Raw genomic sequence first — 15946 nt, forward strand, 5'->3', positions numbered from 1 at the left:
AACTCCTCTGCGCAGAGACAGAGCTATCTCCACGGACATAAACACATGTTTATATACCGCGCGGAGCGGAGCGGCCCCGCCTCGGCCCGGCCCCCGCTCGGCGCGGCCCGGCCCGGCCCGCCCCGCCGGCTAGTGCGGCTCTGGTGCCCGCCATGGCGGTAGCCGTGCAGCTGCTCCGCGGGGCCGCCCGCAGCCCGCCCGCCCTCGCTCTCGCCGCCGCGGCGGGCCGGCGGGCGCTGGGCTCCGCGCCGCCGGGGGCGGCGGCGGGCTGGGGGGGGCGGCGGGCGGCGCTGGCGGCGGCGGGGGCGCTGGGCGGGCTGGGGCTGGGGTTCTGGCGGCGGCAGCAGGCCGCCATGGCGGCGTCCGAGGAGGACGAGAAGGAGGAGGAGGAGCTGCGGCAGCGGTTCATGGCGCCGCCGGTGAGCGGGCTGCGGGAGCTGCGGCGGCGGCGGCGGGAGCTGCGGAGCCGCATGGAGCTGCTCATCATGGAGACGCAAGGGGAGGTGTGCCGCGCCCTGGCCGCGCTGGACCCCGGCGCCGCCTTCGCCGTCGACACCTGGGAGCGGAAGGAAGGTACGGGGGGGGCCGCGGGGGTCACCCCGAGCTCGGGCACCCCGGGCACGGGAACCCCGGGGTCGGGCACGCCGGGGGGGCGGCGGCCCCGGCGCGGGATGACCCTGGCGTTGGCAGGCGGAGGCGGCATCAGCTGCGTGCTGCAGGACGGCGAGGTCTTCGAGAAGGCGGGTGTGAACGTGTCCGTGGTGTTCGGGCTCCTGTCCGAGGAGGCAGCGCGGCAGATGCGAAGCAGGGGGAAGTCTCTGAAAGCCAAAGACGGTAAGGTGGCCGGCGGTGTGGGTTCTCTGAGAGCAGCCTGGCCCTTGAGCAGAACGTGAGGAAGGCCAGACGGTTCAACGCTCAAGGGAAGGTGTCGTTTGTGTCATGGTGGTTTCTAAGCAGTAAGCCTGGCAGGTGGAGTATCACATCCCTAAAAATCTAGGTATCGCAGTGCTTCTCCCTCTGTCTTGCTGCTTTAAGCAACGTGCTGTAGGCGCAGGTTGTTTCTCAATAACGATGCTGTAGCTCAACAGTGAAACAGCGCAGGAGTTGCGCACCAAAGAGGTGGAGGGAAGGAACCAAAAAGACCCAAAGGCTAAAGAGGATTCAACCCACATTTGTGTAGCAAAGGGTAACTGTGAGGACTGGGAGTGGTGGAAAGCCTTAGCAGGGCCTTACATTTTAAGTAGTCTTCATCTAATGGGTGCTGTAACATACTGTTGCATTTTAGGACAAGTACGAGAAAAAAGCTTTTAGTTATGTGCACAGAAGTGTGTGGATGAGAAGTAAATTGCCCATTGATCGATAATTAGGGTGACCCAACATGAGAAATTTTCTTGTAGGGGAACAGTAGCTTGGAACCTAAGGAAAAATTGTGATGTTCCTTAAATGATGACAGATTATTTGAAGAACTGAAGGCTTCTTTCTGTGCCTCTTCTTATCTAGGGAAACTGCCTTTTTGTGCCATGGGTGTGAGCTCCGTTATCCATCCGAAGAACCCTCATGTTCCAACCATGCACTTCAACTACAGATACTTTGAAATTGAAGAAGCGGATGGTAAGAATTTTAATCCAATGAAGTACGTACAAAAATGCATGACTCCACATGAAGGAAGCGTGAACGCATGGCTAGCGTAAGAGGTTAAGAACTGGTCCAGGTTTGTTCCCAGCTGTGCCAAGAGTCTGTTCTGTAGCACCGGATGTCTTAATCTCTTCGTTTGTGCATTTGTAAAATCAGTGGTAAAGGGGTTTCTGATTTAAGTTAAAATTAGGAGGTTATAAATATATGTAAAACATATTAAAAGAAGCAACTCTAGAATTAATGGAAGAAAGGTCTGTGAAGGACTGATAAGCATTCTGGTCAGGATGTATCTTTGTCTCAGAAGCTGGGGGGATGTACTGTCAGAAACATCACTCTCTAACTGCATTGTGCCTTTTTTCTCTGAGTTTCTGCAATTTGCTGCTGTCAGAAGCAGGGCTCCAGGCTAGGTGGTGAAACGCTGAGAGGCCATCTGTACCTTGGGACAGTTTATGTACTGTCAGAAGCTCAAAGAGAGTTTTCTTTCAATTATTTTGCCAGAGCATTATGGGTCATTTCTAGCCAATTACTTCCCTGGATTTAATAATGATATTGCCTTTCTTTGGCATGCAGTAAAATGTTTCTGGATTCTTGAATAGGAGTTGCCAGCCCATCTTGTGAAATTGATCTCCTGTAGGCAGGGTCAGTGGTCCAAAATACTGAACAAATGGTTTTTACTGCTTTGAAGTTTGTTTCATGTTTTCCTGAATTCACTGGTCATTGCACTACCTCAAGCTCAAATTTTTCATGATTGAGGTTTAGGGACACCACTGAATAATTATTTTGTTTTGTATTGTAAAAGTAGTTGTTAGTTCTTGGTGAACCAGTAGCAACATATTGCTGTTTGGAAGTTTAAAAGGAAAATGTTGCTGTGTGCCTCTCTCCTATAGGAACTAAACAGTGGTGGTTTGGTGGTGGGACTGACCTCACGCCAACTTACTTGAATGAAGAGGATGCCATTCATTTTCACAAGACTCTGAAAGAAGCCTGTGACAAGCATGATCTGAAGCTGTATCCCAAGTACAAGAAATGGTATGTGGGGAGAGATGTGCTTGGGTTCCTTTTGTGGGAGCAGAAGGCGGCACTGGGTGTTGCGACTTAAATGTACTCTAGGAACAGAAGGTTCTGCTGTCTTTTGCAAAGTATCAGCAAACCCTAATGAAAATAAGCAGATGCGTACTGGGACAAAACGTAATCTAAAACAATCTCTTATTTACAGAGGCCTGAGTTTTTGAAATCAGAGGGCTGACAACTAGGATTGTAAGTCTATGGCACACATAAAAACCAAGCTGACTCTACAAGATTGTGTAAGCCACAGACTTCACTAGGCAACTTAAAAATTCTTTTTAGCCTGTGGTGTTAAACTAGGGCAAGACTTTTGCTCCATGGACTTGCACAAATTCTGCTTAGAGTGAACTCATGGTAAATGTGCATGACTTTAGTGTGAGCTCTTGGGCCAGCGCTGCAGTTCTGAAAATCCCACTCCCGTTTTTTCTGCCTTCACTCTGACCTCCATGACCTTTTTTTTTTTTTTTTTTTTTTTTTTTTTTTTTTTTTTGCCAGGTAGGTAAGGGAGCTTGTCCTTGATGTAGAAGCTTCATAATTTTGATGGAGCTGTACTTTTTTTTCCAGTGACACATTCACTGAGAGTTCAACAACATATTCTCTAAAGATGCAAACTTTGAATGTTCTTCTTGAGCTGAGAGATAAAAGTGATGGGATCCTTCACTGTTCAGTGGGGGCTTGCTGCTCTGTGTCTGATAATCGTATCTACAACAAGCTGTAGTATCCAGGAAGGAGGGGTTACCCTTTTGTAAGCTACCAGCTCTTGTCTGAGGACAGGAGATAAAGTGGGTGTTGTAGCTCGGGTGGCCAACTGCTTAGTAGAGAATCACATCTTCCAACCTTAAGACTACAGTCTTGTTCTCTGAGGAATTTTTGCATGGTAGTTCAGTGTCTGCCTTAATGGTCAAGTTGTTTGCAGCATAAGTAGGCTAGCAATGCCAGCTGCAGGGACTCGCAGAGAAGGACTCCTGTTCTTAGTCTGAGGGCAGCTCAGGGCAGGACTAACTGTATCCCGTGTACAAAGGCAGTTTTCTCAGTCCCAGCACGAGTGCTCCTGTAAGCAGCAGCTGTGTAGGGGCATGCAGTCCTCACTGCCAGAGCAGCATCAATCTCCTCTGAGCTTCTACTAATTAGCGTTGCCCCTTTTCCCAACTTCTCTAACATAAAAGCTCTTGTTACGTTTACCACGCTGTCTTCCTGATGTAGCTTTAGCTTTAAGACTTCCGTCAGGTTTGTTCTCTTCTGCATTTTTGACTCAGCCTTTTTTCCTAACTCTTCCTGCTGCCATAAAATAAAAAAGCTGATCATCCCAGTGATAAAAAAATACCTTAGGTTATCTGTTACATCTCCACATCTCTCCTGCTATGGCCATGCCCTTTATATTGCTTGAGAACAGTGACTGTGGATGGATACATGTATGGAAAACTAGTCCTAAAGGAAGGCAAGGTTTCCTTGCTGTTGATGGTTTCTGCTTCCTACTTCCCTTCCATTTCTCCCTCACATGAAGACTTGCAGGGCATGGCTGCTCCAGCAAGCAACTATAAGCAAGATAGGGTGTGGATACAGTGAATCAGCTAATTTATAGTGATCGCACACCTACATACTCCCAGTAAATACAAAAGAGATTAATTGCCTCCCTATTGTAGAATAAGCTGCACTTACTCCTTCGTAAACTTGAACGTGAGCCATGAAAAGCCACTACTAGAATGACTCTGTCTTCCAAGTTTATCTATTAAAAAGCCTTTTTCCAAAGAAGGCTACCTTGTTTTTGATTTTTCCTTAAGTGACAGTGGCTTTCTTATCTGGTCTTGGGTTTTTAGATTCTTTCAGTTTTGATGCAGAAAATCAATTCTTTTACTAGAACGGCAAAAAGAATAAAGATACTATCTTCCAAGTTTATTTTGAGTTCATCTGAAAGCTGTACAAATAATTTGGGATCTACATATAATTCTGGGAATGAAATCTAGAAGGAGCCCTTAAGGTGAAGTTTTGAAATCAGGTGTCCCTCCTCTGTATAGGTAGAAGATATGGATTTGATCACTCTATGTGGAAGCATCTGCCATGGTGTTTGAGTGTTACATGTTCAGTGACTGTGGTGATATGTAGCTTTGCAGAGACTATTTAATCAGAGCTTTTACTGCAAGTGAACACAGGAGTACTTTCCAGATGGTGCCATACCACCCTGGTTCTCAACTGTCAGTGAAACAGTGGGGCACCCGGCACTGCAGGAACTGACTTCTCGTCAATATTTCACCAGTGCCGTCCTGTGCCACATAGCTGTTTGGAGTTCTGTTCATTTCTTTGAATATTGTGGATGATATTAATAATAGTCTGCTGCTGCTTCTAGGTGTGATGACTACTTCTATATCAAGCACCGTGGTGAGCGAAGAGGGATTGGAGGCATATTCTTTGACGATGTGGACTCTCCCTCCAAGGAGGAAGTATTCCAGTTTGTGAAGAGTTGTGCCAAAGCTGTTGTTCCTTGTTACGTTCCCATTGTGAAAAGGCACTGCCATGACTCCTTCACACCAGAGGAAAAGCTATGGCAGCAGCTTCGGAGAGGACGGTGAGTACTGAAGGAGCAAAAGAATACATGGATTATGCTGGCGAGAAAAAAAATGAGGTATGTTTAGACATAAACAGGACAGGTTTATGTCCTGTTGTGGTATGGTCTAAGTTTGGTTGAGGGCTAAGTTTGGGTGAGTGCTCTAAAGCTCGCCAGAGAACTTCAACATTTTTGTGCACAGGGTGCAAAGGTACTAGCACACCCTCATCTGTATCTCCCACTCTCCCATGCTGCAGCACAAGCAACCCATACAAAATGCCACAGTTTCTCTCCAACTCCTTCAAAACCCAAGAGAAGCTGCTGCGTTTTAACAGGCAAAGGGATGCGTGCATGTGTGCTTGGTGTCCTGAATCCTGCCCTCTCCTGCAGCCCAATGTTACGGGATATAGGACTGCCCTGTGACATGAGGAGCATAAAAGGGGTGAGGGAGTCAGGCTTCCTATTCAGTAATGAAGCTAAACCCCAGAAAGTCATGAAATAACTGTACCCAAGAGTACTTTTCAGCTTCTTACATACATATTTATTCCATCTGATCTTGGCATTGAAATGAGGACACAGTGAACTGTTTGTAAAGGAATAAAGATACAGAGGGGTTCTGTTTTTCTGGTGTGGTCCAAAGTCACTGTAACTTAAAAGACTTTGGAGGATGCTTATTAATGTGAACAACTGTTAATGCTGCAAAAGCTTAAGTACATTGGCAGATACAGTTGTACTCCTTCCTCTATGTCCTGTGATTGTGTAAGCATACGGAGAAATAAGCATACGGAGAAATGAGCATACATGTGCTTTGTGCAGAACCAGGGAGTCTTTAGTTTCTGCCTCTTCTGCAGAGCAATCTGTGAGAGTGGCATAGAGAAGGCTTAAGCATTCAAGTTTAGATCACTAGTCTGCAGCAGTTACTCAAATAAGCATATATGCTTAATTTGGTGGGACTGTTCCTGGGAGTGTTGGGCTTTCAGGATCCAGTCTGTGGATGGGATTTAGCAAACCTGCTAAGGTTATAAGGGGGAATAGCTTCTTTAAGCTGCAGCCAGGACCACCTCATGAGGCCTGCTTATTTCCCTGGATCTGTTTGCAGGTTATTGGGCTAGGTAAAGCTCTCCATTTCTGCAAATAGATAACAGCTCCTCCCTTCCTGTACCTCTGTTAAGTACTAATACCTCAGTACTGGTTATTACGATAACCCCTGCTGAACTGTCACTGCTCTGTTCCTATGCTGGGGGCACAAAACCATCTATTCTGGCACTTAAAAGTCCCAGTCAGCACTCTGAAGCTGTGTGACTTCTGCTGCTTTCCAGATCTCCCCAAGAAACAGAAAATCTTGTTCTGACCTTGCTGCTTATGTGTCCTTCAACATGGAGGACTGCACAGTTGTTTTTCCTGTGGTCATATCCAGTTCCTTTAAGGCTCCTTTTAGTATCTGACACCACCGTAAAAAAGTACTAGCATAACCAAGCTAAACTTGGTGTCAAGCTTGCCAGCAGGGTTGAAGCCTGGGAGAAGTAAGCTAGTAGAGCACCATGCAGAATGCTCTTCTTTGAATAGTTTGTCTGCTCTAGTTTGTTAGCTAAGGTCATTACTTCTGATGCTTTGTGGAATGGCAAGGTCACACCTGCATTCCTATGCAGAGGATGCTAGAGAACAGTTGACCCCTAAACAGGGTTCATTCTGACACCCAACACAGCAGAAAGACAGGCTGGTTTTGTTTGATGTCTGCCAGTTGAAGAGGCACAACCAACTTCTGATAATGGACTTGTTTTTCTGTTGCATCTCTTCACTCCCCATAGGTATGTAGAGTTCAACTTGGTTTATGACAGAGGTACAAAGTTTGGCCTCCTGACACCAGGATCAAGAATTGAAAGCATTCTTATGTCTCTGCCACTGACTGCAAGGTAAGGGCATAGTTATGTGGAGTTGCAGGTAGGCACTGTTCTTGTTAAAATACTTTGTAGGATTAAATCAAAGGTCTGTCCTGGTGTCCAGTCTTTTAACAGCAGTTAGTTCATGCCTGATCCAAGAACTGGCCAAATACATGCAGATGCTTCTCTGGTCTGCTACACTTGCCCAGTTGCCAGTAATGTGTGGCCTAGATATTTTCTGACAAAAAAAAAGTTGTGTTTTTTGGGCTTAGTACCTCTTGATAGATTTTTCCCTCCTCGCTTCATGGGTTTTTGTTTAGTAGCTCTTTGAAACCATGTGAGCTTCTGGCAGTCCTGACAAGCCTGTGGCAAGGGCTTCCACAGTTTAGCTGTGTGTTGTATGAAAAAGTGCCTCTTTGTTCTCTACTTGCACCCAATGACTTCATTTGACTTTTCAGTGAGTAACCAGATTTTCTTCCTGTTCATTTTCTCTGTAAGTTCTTATTTTACAGGCTTCTGGTTTTTTCCTTGTTTTCCAGGCTGATGAGTCCCACTTATTTTAGTCTTTGTACAGTAGCTGTTCCATACCGTTGATCACATTTGCTACTTTCTCTAGGCTTAAGTTTTCTATGCCCTTCCTGAACTTGGGGATAAGGAACAGACAACATAAGCTACATATGTGTATCCAAGATGCAGGTGTGCTGCTGACTCATACAGTGGCATAATAATGTTTTAGTTCATTACTCCTTTCATAATCCTAATGTGCTGTTTGCTGGTTTTGACTGCTGCTAAGCACTGAGCTGGCTTTTTCATAGAATTGTTATGATGCCAAGATCTTTTCTGGGCAATAAAAGTTAACTCAGTCTCTCAATGTGTATGTAACTTTTTTCTGTGTGCATCCCTTCAGATCAGTCAACAGTGAATTTCACCTACCATTTTATTGCTCAGTTCCTTGGCTCGATATTTACTCTTTTCAACTGCCTTTTTAGGTTTTGACCTATCTTGCTTAATCTTGCAATATCAGCAAACTCTGTCACTTACTGTTTACTCCCCTTTTTAGGTTGCTTTTAGATATGCTCAATAGCACAGGCCCTATCATGAACTTCATAAACTTCATTAGTGACCTCCCTCCACTAGGAAAACTGACCTTTGCCTGCTATCCCTTAACCATGAAGGCACTCATGTTCTCACCATATAGCTTCATCCCGCTCCCAACACTAGATGTGTCCCTGACCTGGTGGTGTAGCATGGTCCTATCTTTTGATTTCATTGCTGGGATGATCTGGTTTTGCTTGTTTTTGTCAACATAAATAGCTCGCTTCACAGCATGAATGGGTCCTTCCTGGGGGGCGGGGGGGGAAGGAAAATGGGAAAAAGGTTGTACTCATCCCTTTGTGACTGCTGACACTTTTCTTCCTCTGTCATGACCCTTTTAACTGCCTTTTCAATAAATAGTGGTCTCTCATCAATCACCTTTGTTTTTAAAACTAAGATTCAGCAAGGACTTGTAGGGCTTCCAGTCCAGCTTCTGGAAAAACTAGGTCTCGTGTCCTCACTGTCAAAATTGTCTGGGTTCCTTTTTTTTGCTCGTCTTCCTCATGATACTAGTGTGTCACAAGAGACTGCTAGAAGATCTTTGCAAATAAACCTGCATACATTGTGGGGTAGGGGGCATTGCTCTTTCCTTTTTCTTTGTTCTTCCAGCCTTTCCAGAAGTTGGGAAAAAGACTGAGCTAACATTTCTCCTGTTTATTCCTGTGTTATTTGTTTTTACTGAACTTAATCATTTGTAGCTGTATCTGTCACCTGATCTGAGAGTATCAACTGTGTATGTAGCTTTGCATCCTCAGAAAAGGCAACTCAAGTCCAAACATAGCCTGGTGTGGGAGAGGTGATTGCCAGCTGGGCAGTCTGAGTGAGTTTCCCCTCTCCCTGCAGGTGGGAGTACATGCACACCCCTCCAGAGAGCTCGAGAGAAGCAGAAATCCTGGAGGTTCTGCGCAATCCCAAAGACTGGGTGCACTGACACGAATCGTGAACAAGATGGATTGCCTACACTGAGCCATTATGAAACAACAGGAACGCCTGCAAACCAGCTCATTCAAACTGCTGTTGCATGGCGTTTTAGTATAGCTATTTATACTCTTACCTGGTGCCTTAATAATGCTGTAGACTTGTAACTTGCAAATATGTGAACTCATTCTTTAAGATTGATCAGCTAATGTTACCACCCTGTTGATGTTGCCTTGTGAAGGACTGCTGATACCCTCACAGGACTACTGTGCATGCTTAAGAACTTCCTCAACTGATTTGTTTGACTGCAACATGGTAAACTACTGTGAAGTGTTTTCCCAGTGGAATGAAAGCATTATCTGTGCCTAAATAGCACTGATTACTCTTGGAAAGTGTTGGGATGTTTTAGATATATTTTTTTTTAAAGAATAAAGGGAATATTGGGTATGATTTTAAACCTTAAACCCTGCTTTCAGGAAGTTGTGGAAAAGGTGGTACTTAATCACGTACATTTTCATGCTATTCACATTGACTTTGGTTGGCGGGGGGAATGTTTTCAGATGTATTGCAGCAGCATGACTTGACTGATCAGTGACTGGGAGATTCTGGGTTGGTGTCCCAGTCTCACCTGATGAGAGAAGGCTGGCTGTCTATTTTGAGGAAAAAATCTTTCAGCACTGTGCATCTCAGTTGTGATCAAGACAGGATAGCAACCTGCCTCGGGCCAGCTTCTTTGCGGGGGAGGTCAGGGACAGCTCAGGAAGCTGTTGGGTGTTGACCTGGCATCCTCCCAATAGCACTTCATGCTGCTCCCAGCCCCGGGCTGATTGTTCCTTCTTCCCCGGCATGAACCTCGTCAGGGACCCCGCGGGGAAAAGCAAGGGCAGCAGGTCCTGTCCGCTCTCCGCCCAAGAGAAAAAGCAACACCTCCCCGTCGGGGAATCGAACCCCGGTCTCCCGCGTGACAGGCGGGGATACTCACCACTATACTAACGAGGAGTGGTGTAGTGGCAGATCGGCTTCCCGCCAGGACGTGGTGCGACGTCACCTTTGGCGGGTTTCCGGCCTGCGGGTGGCGGTTGGCCCGGCGCCCGCGCAGGGCGGGGAGAGGCGCCCCGCCAGGCCCGCTCACACTCGCTGCCCTCTGATCGCCGAAGTCAAGTTTCCCCTTGGGGGCTACCGTGTTCATACGTCCTCCTCTAAAATAAAATAAAGAACATTCAGTAAAAGCCAGCGATCGCCTCACCTCCAAAAGAAAAAAAAGAAGGAATGGCCCGTACGGGGATCGAACCCGCGACCTTGGCGTTATTAGCACCACGCTCTAACCAACTGAGCTAACCGGCCAATCTTGAGCAACATTCTGCGCGTCCACGCAGCTCACGCCCTCCCACGGACACGCAGCGGCTGGAAGCGCTGCCGGGAGCTGCTCCCTCGGTCGCCGCACCCGCAGCGTTACCGCGCCCGGTGTTTTTAAAGACCGCGTCGGCGGGACGTTTCAGGGAGCTCTGGCAGAGCAGCAGGGACATTAACCGGGGTGACGGTAATTGCTCAAATGGACACTTTCAAAGTTCTCATTCTTGTCTGCGCCCCCCTCCTCCGGTCCGCGGGCGGCGTTCACCGGCGGCACGGAGCGGCTCGGCAGGGCCGCACACTGCACACGGACTCGCGCCTCCCGGCGTGGGGGGCAGTCCCACCGAAACGACCCGCCACGCTTTCCCCTTCCGCTCCTCAAGCGGCTCCCGCCCGCGGGAACATGGACGCCGCCGCCGCTCCGGAGCAGCTCCCGATCGCCTCCCTCCCTCACGCCCGCACCGCGGACAGGGCTGCGGTGGGAGGAGGAGGAGCAGGAGCGCTCCCCGGGGGTAAAAGGCGACGCCTCCTCCCCGTCGGGGAATCGAACCCCGGTCTCCCGCGTGACAGGCGGGGATACTCACCACTATACTAACGAGGAGCGGGGTGCGGGCGGTGCTCCCCCTCGCCGAGCCCCAAGAGCCGCCTTTGGGACCCCCGCCCGCCCTCGGTGCCATCGCGCTGCGAGCAGAGCGGAGACACAAGGCCCTCGTTCGGGCCCCAGCACCCCAGAACAACATCAAGGCTACGCGAGGGTGGTGGGGCGTCCCCCCGCCAAACCAACTGCTCTGACCTGGCCAGGGAGGGGGCGGGAGGGACATGCCGAAAGCCAGGGGAGTGCCGAAGGCCTGGGCGTGCGGCTGGTGTGCACCCAGGTTTGCGTGGGCACAGGCCGTTGTGTGAACCCCAAGGCTCTCCCTGAAACGGCAACGGCCAGTCTGAAGGAAAATGCAGCACGATAGGAAGACGGGCTCCTTCCCTAACCCTATGATGAGCCCTGTTCTCTACTGCGGTGAAACCACCTGTCCCGAGAGGAAAATGTGAACCCTTCCCCAGCTGGAAAGCCAATTAGATCACCTGTAAAATCAAGATATTATGTAAAAAACTGCAGAAAATACATAAGAATTAAATACCTCTGAGCCTGTGAAAAAGTTGTAAAGGAAGAGGACATCATCAAATTCCAAGCTCTTTGCTTCACAAACTGTCAGTGTGAGTGCTGAGTTCCTCTGTTATCTCCTCCTTTGCCACTGACACCACCTATCATAAAATACATTAATAAAAAGAACATATTAGGAAGCAAAAAAAAAAGCTAACAGCTGCACAGAGAAAGCATACAGATGTGTCATGATAAAGCACAAGGGGTTCCTCAAAACCAGGCAACATTTAACACGGACGTTCTAGCACTCTCTGCAAAAAAGATTGCAAAGCTGCCACTAGAAGACTGATACGAGGAGACAGTCATAGATCTGGTCTAAGAAAATCTGGAGGTAGAAAGGAATAGGACAGGAGATACCTGATGCAAAAAACAGCAGAAAGACCCAGATGTGCATGAAGAAGAAACAGAAACGCACAAAATAAAAGCTTCTAAGTTGAAAAAGCATAATTTATCAGTGAGATATAGGGGCTTAAATAAAAATAATTGTGGGCAGTCCAGAGAAAATAATTATTTAGTTAGCTACACATCTGGAAGAATCTGCAAAAAGCCATATACCTAAGAAAAGCAAACCTGACATACTCCAAATTCCATAGGCGGTGTTTTCCTTTTGAGGCCCCTCAGCAGCATCACTAGGTCACTAACACTGTGGGACTCCAAGACCGTAGGTTTTCGTCCGTCAAAGAGACCCCAGTCCTCAGGAAGCCGATCAAAACATTCTGGGATCCATAGTACTGAAGCAATAGAACCATTCCAGATGCCAGCTGAAGAGTACCTGTCATAAGCAGAATATAGATTTCAAACTCCAGTCTGTCTCATGCTCTCTCGTAAACACACTTTTAAAGGATTTTGTTAGAACCCTGAGATCAAGAAACATAACAAAAACACTAGTCAGAGAAGAGAGAAGCTTTAAGGTTGACTTTATATTTCTGCTATTGTGAGTAGACCGCATCTCACCGTAAACTAATTTCAGAATAATGAATTAACTAAATTCAAAGCACAGAACAGTGCAATTCCACACTCTCGCATCCTTTTGTCCTGATGCTGACAGCCAAATAACTTTGAACACTTGGATTCATCACACCGAATTTCTGTGCATATTCTGGTGGTTCTTGACTGCAAAATGGAACAGTAAAAATAAGTGAAAGCACATTGTTCCAGTAATATCAGCTGCAGAAACAGGGAAGTGAAGGAAGGGTAAGAGAGAGCAACAACTGTGTTAGCATCAAACATGTTTTTTTCTCAACAGTTAAGTTCTGTGAGGGGGAGAAATGGGAAGCCACTGTACCTTTCAAAGACGAGAGCAGTTTCAGAAATCCCTGAACGTCTTCCTTCAAACCATTTTTATGATGTACTCCATTTTCAAACCTGCAGAAGGGGCTGAAATGTTGAAGACCATCCAGGAGAGAATCTGTATCACCTACGGCTCTGCTCCCATTTTCCACTGCAAAACATACACTATTTACCACAGTACACTAGGCTGAAAACCGTAGTAGTTCAGAAGTTGATCTGCATGCAGACAGGACACTGCTTCCTTGCAGTCAAACTGTGGCTCAGGATTTTTAGGGTAGATGACTACGAACAGTAACATTTTCAGCATACAGTTTTAATCAGATGCCTTGAGCTTGTCTGAACCCTCACTGACATTAAAGAAATACAGCCATAAAATAATTTGTCCTCTTAAAAACAAAAACAACAACAAAAAAAACCCCACACAAACCAAAATGACACCCACAAGCTTAAGAGATACTTAGATAATTGACAGTGGCAGGTTTTAAATATGTCCTAACAAATGCCGTTAAATGAAAACCGAAAGACTTAGCCTGACTTTCCCAAAAGCTTTGAGGAATTTAAGTGCATCAAACACCAAACCAAATACTAGCTTTGCCCCTTAGCGCAGAGACAGACAGGGTAGGTCACCTTTTTAGGGACCAGGATTAATCCCAGACTTTTATCCTTAAAGCAGTGGCTTGTTCTCTAGCCTCTCTTAGTTTTGCACTAAGCCTGGAAAACTCTCGAGGGCTGCGCACTGAAAAAAAACCAACCTTGACCACGAAAGACATGCTCAGCTACCTGGAACACCAACCAAGGCAATTCCCGTCACAGGGGGAATCGGCCTTAACAATCTAACGGAGAACTGCTGGGATAAGACCTCCAGAGCAGGAGATTGCTCAGTAAAGAAAGAACAACTGGAAATTTGCACACCAGCAGCCAGAAGAAGCAATTGCAATGAAATGCAGTGCTTTCCAGTAATCTTATATGCCATATACACATGAAACCACAAACATAATCTAAAAGCTTTGCTTTTTGCTGAGTTTGATCTGCCTCTGCAGTCTTTTGCTCCATCTGTGCTCATCCTCCTCTTCATCCTCGCTTATTGGCACACAAGAAGACATACCCATTATTTGGGCAATCACGCTTGATACATTAGTTTCCAGAATGGAAAATTACAAAGAACAGACAAGTCAGAATCCTTTTGAGAACTGACAGACTATTAAAAAAAAAAAGTAGACTGGAAACCAGTTTATTACCTCAGTTTATGAAATTTCACGTTAGCACTGGGACAAATAAGATTTGTGTCTTTCTTCAAGACAACAGGTCCTTTGCAAAGTGCTTAGGGATTTCAGAAATAACTCAAACCCTTTTTAAAATGCACTTTGAAGTTTGCCCGTACTTTAAGAGTGTAAATAGATTTTAGCCCTCATGTTTGGTTAGGAGAGGGTCTCTTGGCTTTAGTATGATAGTCTATGCTGCTACTCTTTCCCCTTACCACGTGCAGAAGTCAAAATTTTCCAAGCAATACAGGAATTTTTGCTGCATATTGCCACATAGATCAAAGAAGTCTAAAAACAAAGCTAAGGGAATACATGAAATTATGTGCTGTTTATAAAGTGTTGTGATTTAACCCTAGCCAGCAACTAAGCACCACGCAGCTGCTCACTTACTTCCCCCCCACCCAGTGGGATGGGGGTGAGAATCAGGAGAAAAAAGGTAAAACTCATGGGTTGAGATACGAACAGTTTAATAGAACAGAAAGGAAGAATATAATAATGATAATAATAACAATAAAAAAAGACAATGATAATAATAAAAATAATTTGAATATACAAAACAAGTGATGCACAATGCAATTGCTCACCACTTGCTGACCGATGCACAGTTAGTTCCCAAGCAGCGATCCCCCCACTCAGGCCAACTCCCCCCACTTTATATATTTGACATGACGTCACATGGTATGGAATATCCCCTTTGGCCACTTTGGGTCAGCTGTCCTGGCTATGTCCCCTCCCAACTTCTTGTGCCCCTCCAGCCTTCTGCTGGCTGGGCATGAGAAGCTGAAAAATCCTTGACTTAGTCTAAACATTACTTGGCAAAAACTGAAAACATCAGTGTGTTATCAACATTCTTCTCATACTGAACCCAAAACATAGCACTATACCAGCTACTAGGAAGAAAATTAACTCTATCCCAGCCAAAACCAGGACATAAAGAAATAGCATCACTGAATTCAAGTGCCTTGGTTTTGCCACTGCATTTGTCTGTGAAAGCATTTAATGACAATGTGCAAATATTTGATGTAGCTTTGGCAGCAGAAAAATTTTGAGCTGACTATCTTTGTGGACTGCCTTTTGTGTCATCTAACTTGCTCTGAGAAGATCCTAGGAAGTCAGATCCTGTATTTGTCTTAATGGGATCCACTCTATTCAGCCAGCATGAGTTTAGGTGTCTTCCAAAGGTGCTCTTCCCCTTTGCCAACAGTCTGCAAAGCTTAATCTCTATCTTTTTACACTGCCATATTATTAAGCCTGATCCTTTTTTTTTTTTTAAGTTCTTCCGAAGTTATTGATCACTCAGTCCTTTGAAAATACCATTTTCCAAGAAAATTATGAAATAATTATTTCAGTATTTAAAAAAAACCCCCAAGCAGCACAGTTTGTATTGCTTCTATAATATATAAATATTGTGTCAATATAGTTCAAAATACATTTCTCTTTCAAGATGAGAAGGATGCCTAGGGAGAGGTATATATTCTTTTTGCTTTCTGGAGTAAGAAATTAATTAGTTAAGTAACTGTCTTCTCAAATGTTGCTTCAGGAACATAGAGGTGAAAGATGCTGAATCTCTGATGACAGATATTTGTCTAAATACAATAATTAGAAATAAATGTTTGAAATACGTGTCATCTTTTGCTTTCTCTAATGAGTCAAATTTAATACCTTTGACCTCTTTCCTTTTCCAGGAAAAGCAATGTAACCCAGCTTTGTAATATCACATAGTCAGAGGAAGAACTTGGCCAGGGATGAGGGT

At 45.9% G+C, this 15946-nt stretch overlaps 1 protein-coding gene, 1 long non-coding RNA gene and 3 other non-coding genes across 6 annotated transcripts in view; 1 reads left to right on the top strand and 4 right to left on the bottom strand.

Annotated features, from left to right (window-relative positions):
• The first annotated feature begins 137 nt into the window (after positions 1-137).
• Positions 138-9599, top strand: CPOX (coproporphyrinogen oxidase). Its single transcript, XM_052794220.1, has 7 exons — positions 138-573; positions 691-834; positions 1501-1611; positions 2523-2664; positions 5045-5263; positions 7051-7155; positions 9061-9599. Exons 1-7 carry the CDS (start codon positions 153-155, stop codon positions 9146-9148), a joined length of 1230 nt encoding a protein of 409 aa, XP_052650180.1. The 5' UTR covers positions 138-152; the 3' UTR covers positions 9149-9599.
• LOC128144867 (uncharacterized) overlaps positions 8348-15946 on the bottom strand; it is a 10042-nt gene continuing 2443 nt past the window's right edge. Inside the window, exons 2-5 of one of the 2 annotated variants that reach the window (XR_008236239.1) lie at positions 12221-12413; positions 11619-11742; positions 10118-10334; positions 8348-8464 (exon numbers count right to left, since the gene is read on the bottom strand). This is a non-coding gene — a long non-coding RNA (uncharacterized LOC128144867). The remainder of the gene's footprint in view (positions 8465-10117; positions 10335-11618; positions 11743-12220; positions 12414-15946) is intronic. The other variant, XR_008236240.1, reaches the window with a different exon arrangement.
• Positions 10063-10134, bottom strand: TRNAD-GUC (transfer RNA aspartic acid (anticodon GUC)). Its single transcript has one exon. It is a non-coding gene; the product is annotated as a tRNA-Asp (tRNA).
• TRNAI-AAU (transfer RNA isoleucine (anticodon AAU)) lies at positions 10406-10479 on the bottom strand. The gene has a single exon. It is a non-coding gene; the product is annotated as a tRNA-Ile (tRNA).
• Positions 11015-11086, bottom strand: TRNAD-GUC (transfer RNA aspartic acid (anticodon GUC)). Its single transcript has one exon. It is a non-coding gene; the product is annotated as a tRNA-Asp (tRNA).

Source organism: Harpia harpyja, chromosome 8, assembly GCF_026419915.1.
Source record: "Harpia harpyja isolate bHarHar1 chromosome 8, bHarHar1 primary haplotype, whole genome shotgun sequence".
In the NCBI taxonomy this organism is placed as follows: Eukaryota; Metazoa; Chordata; class Aves; order Accipitriformes; family Accipitridae; genus Harpia; species Harpia harpyja.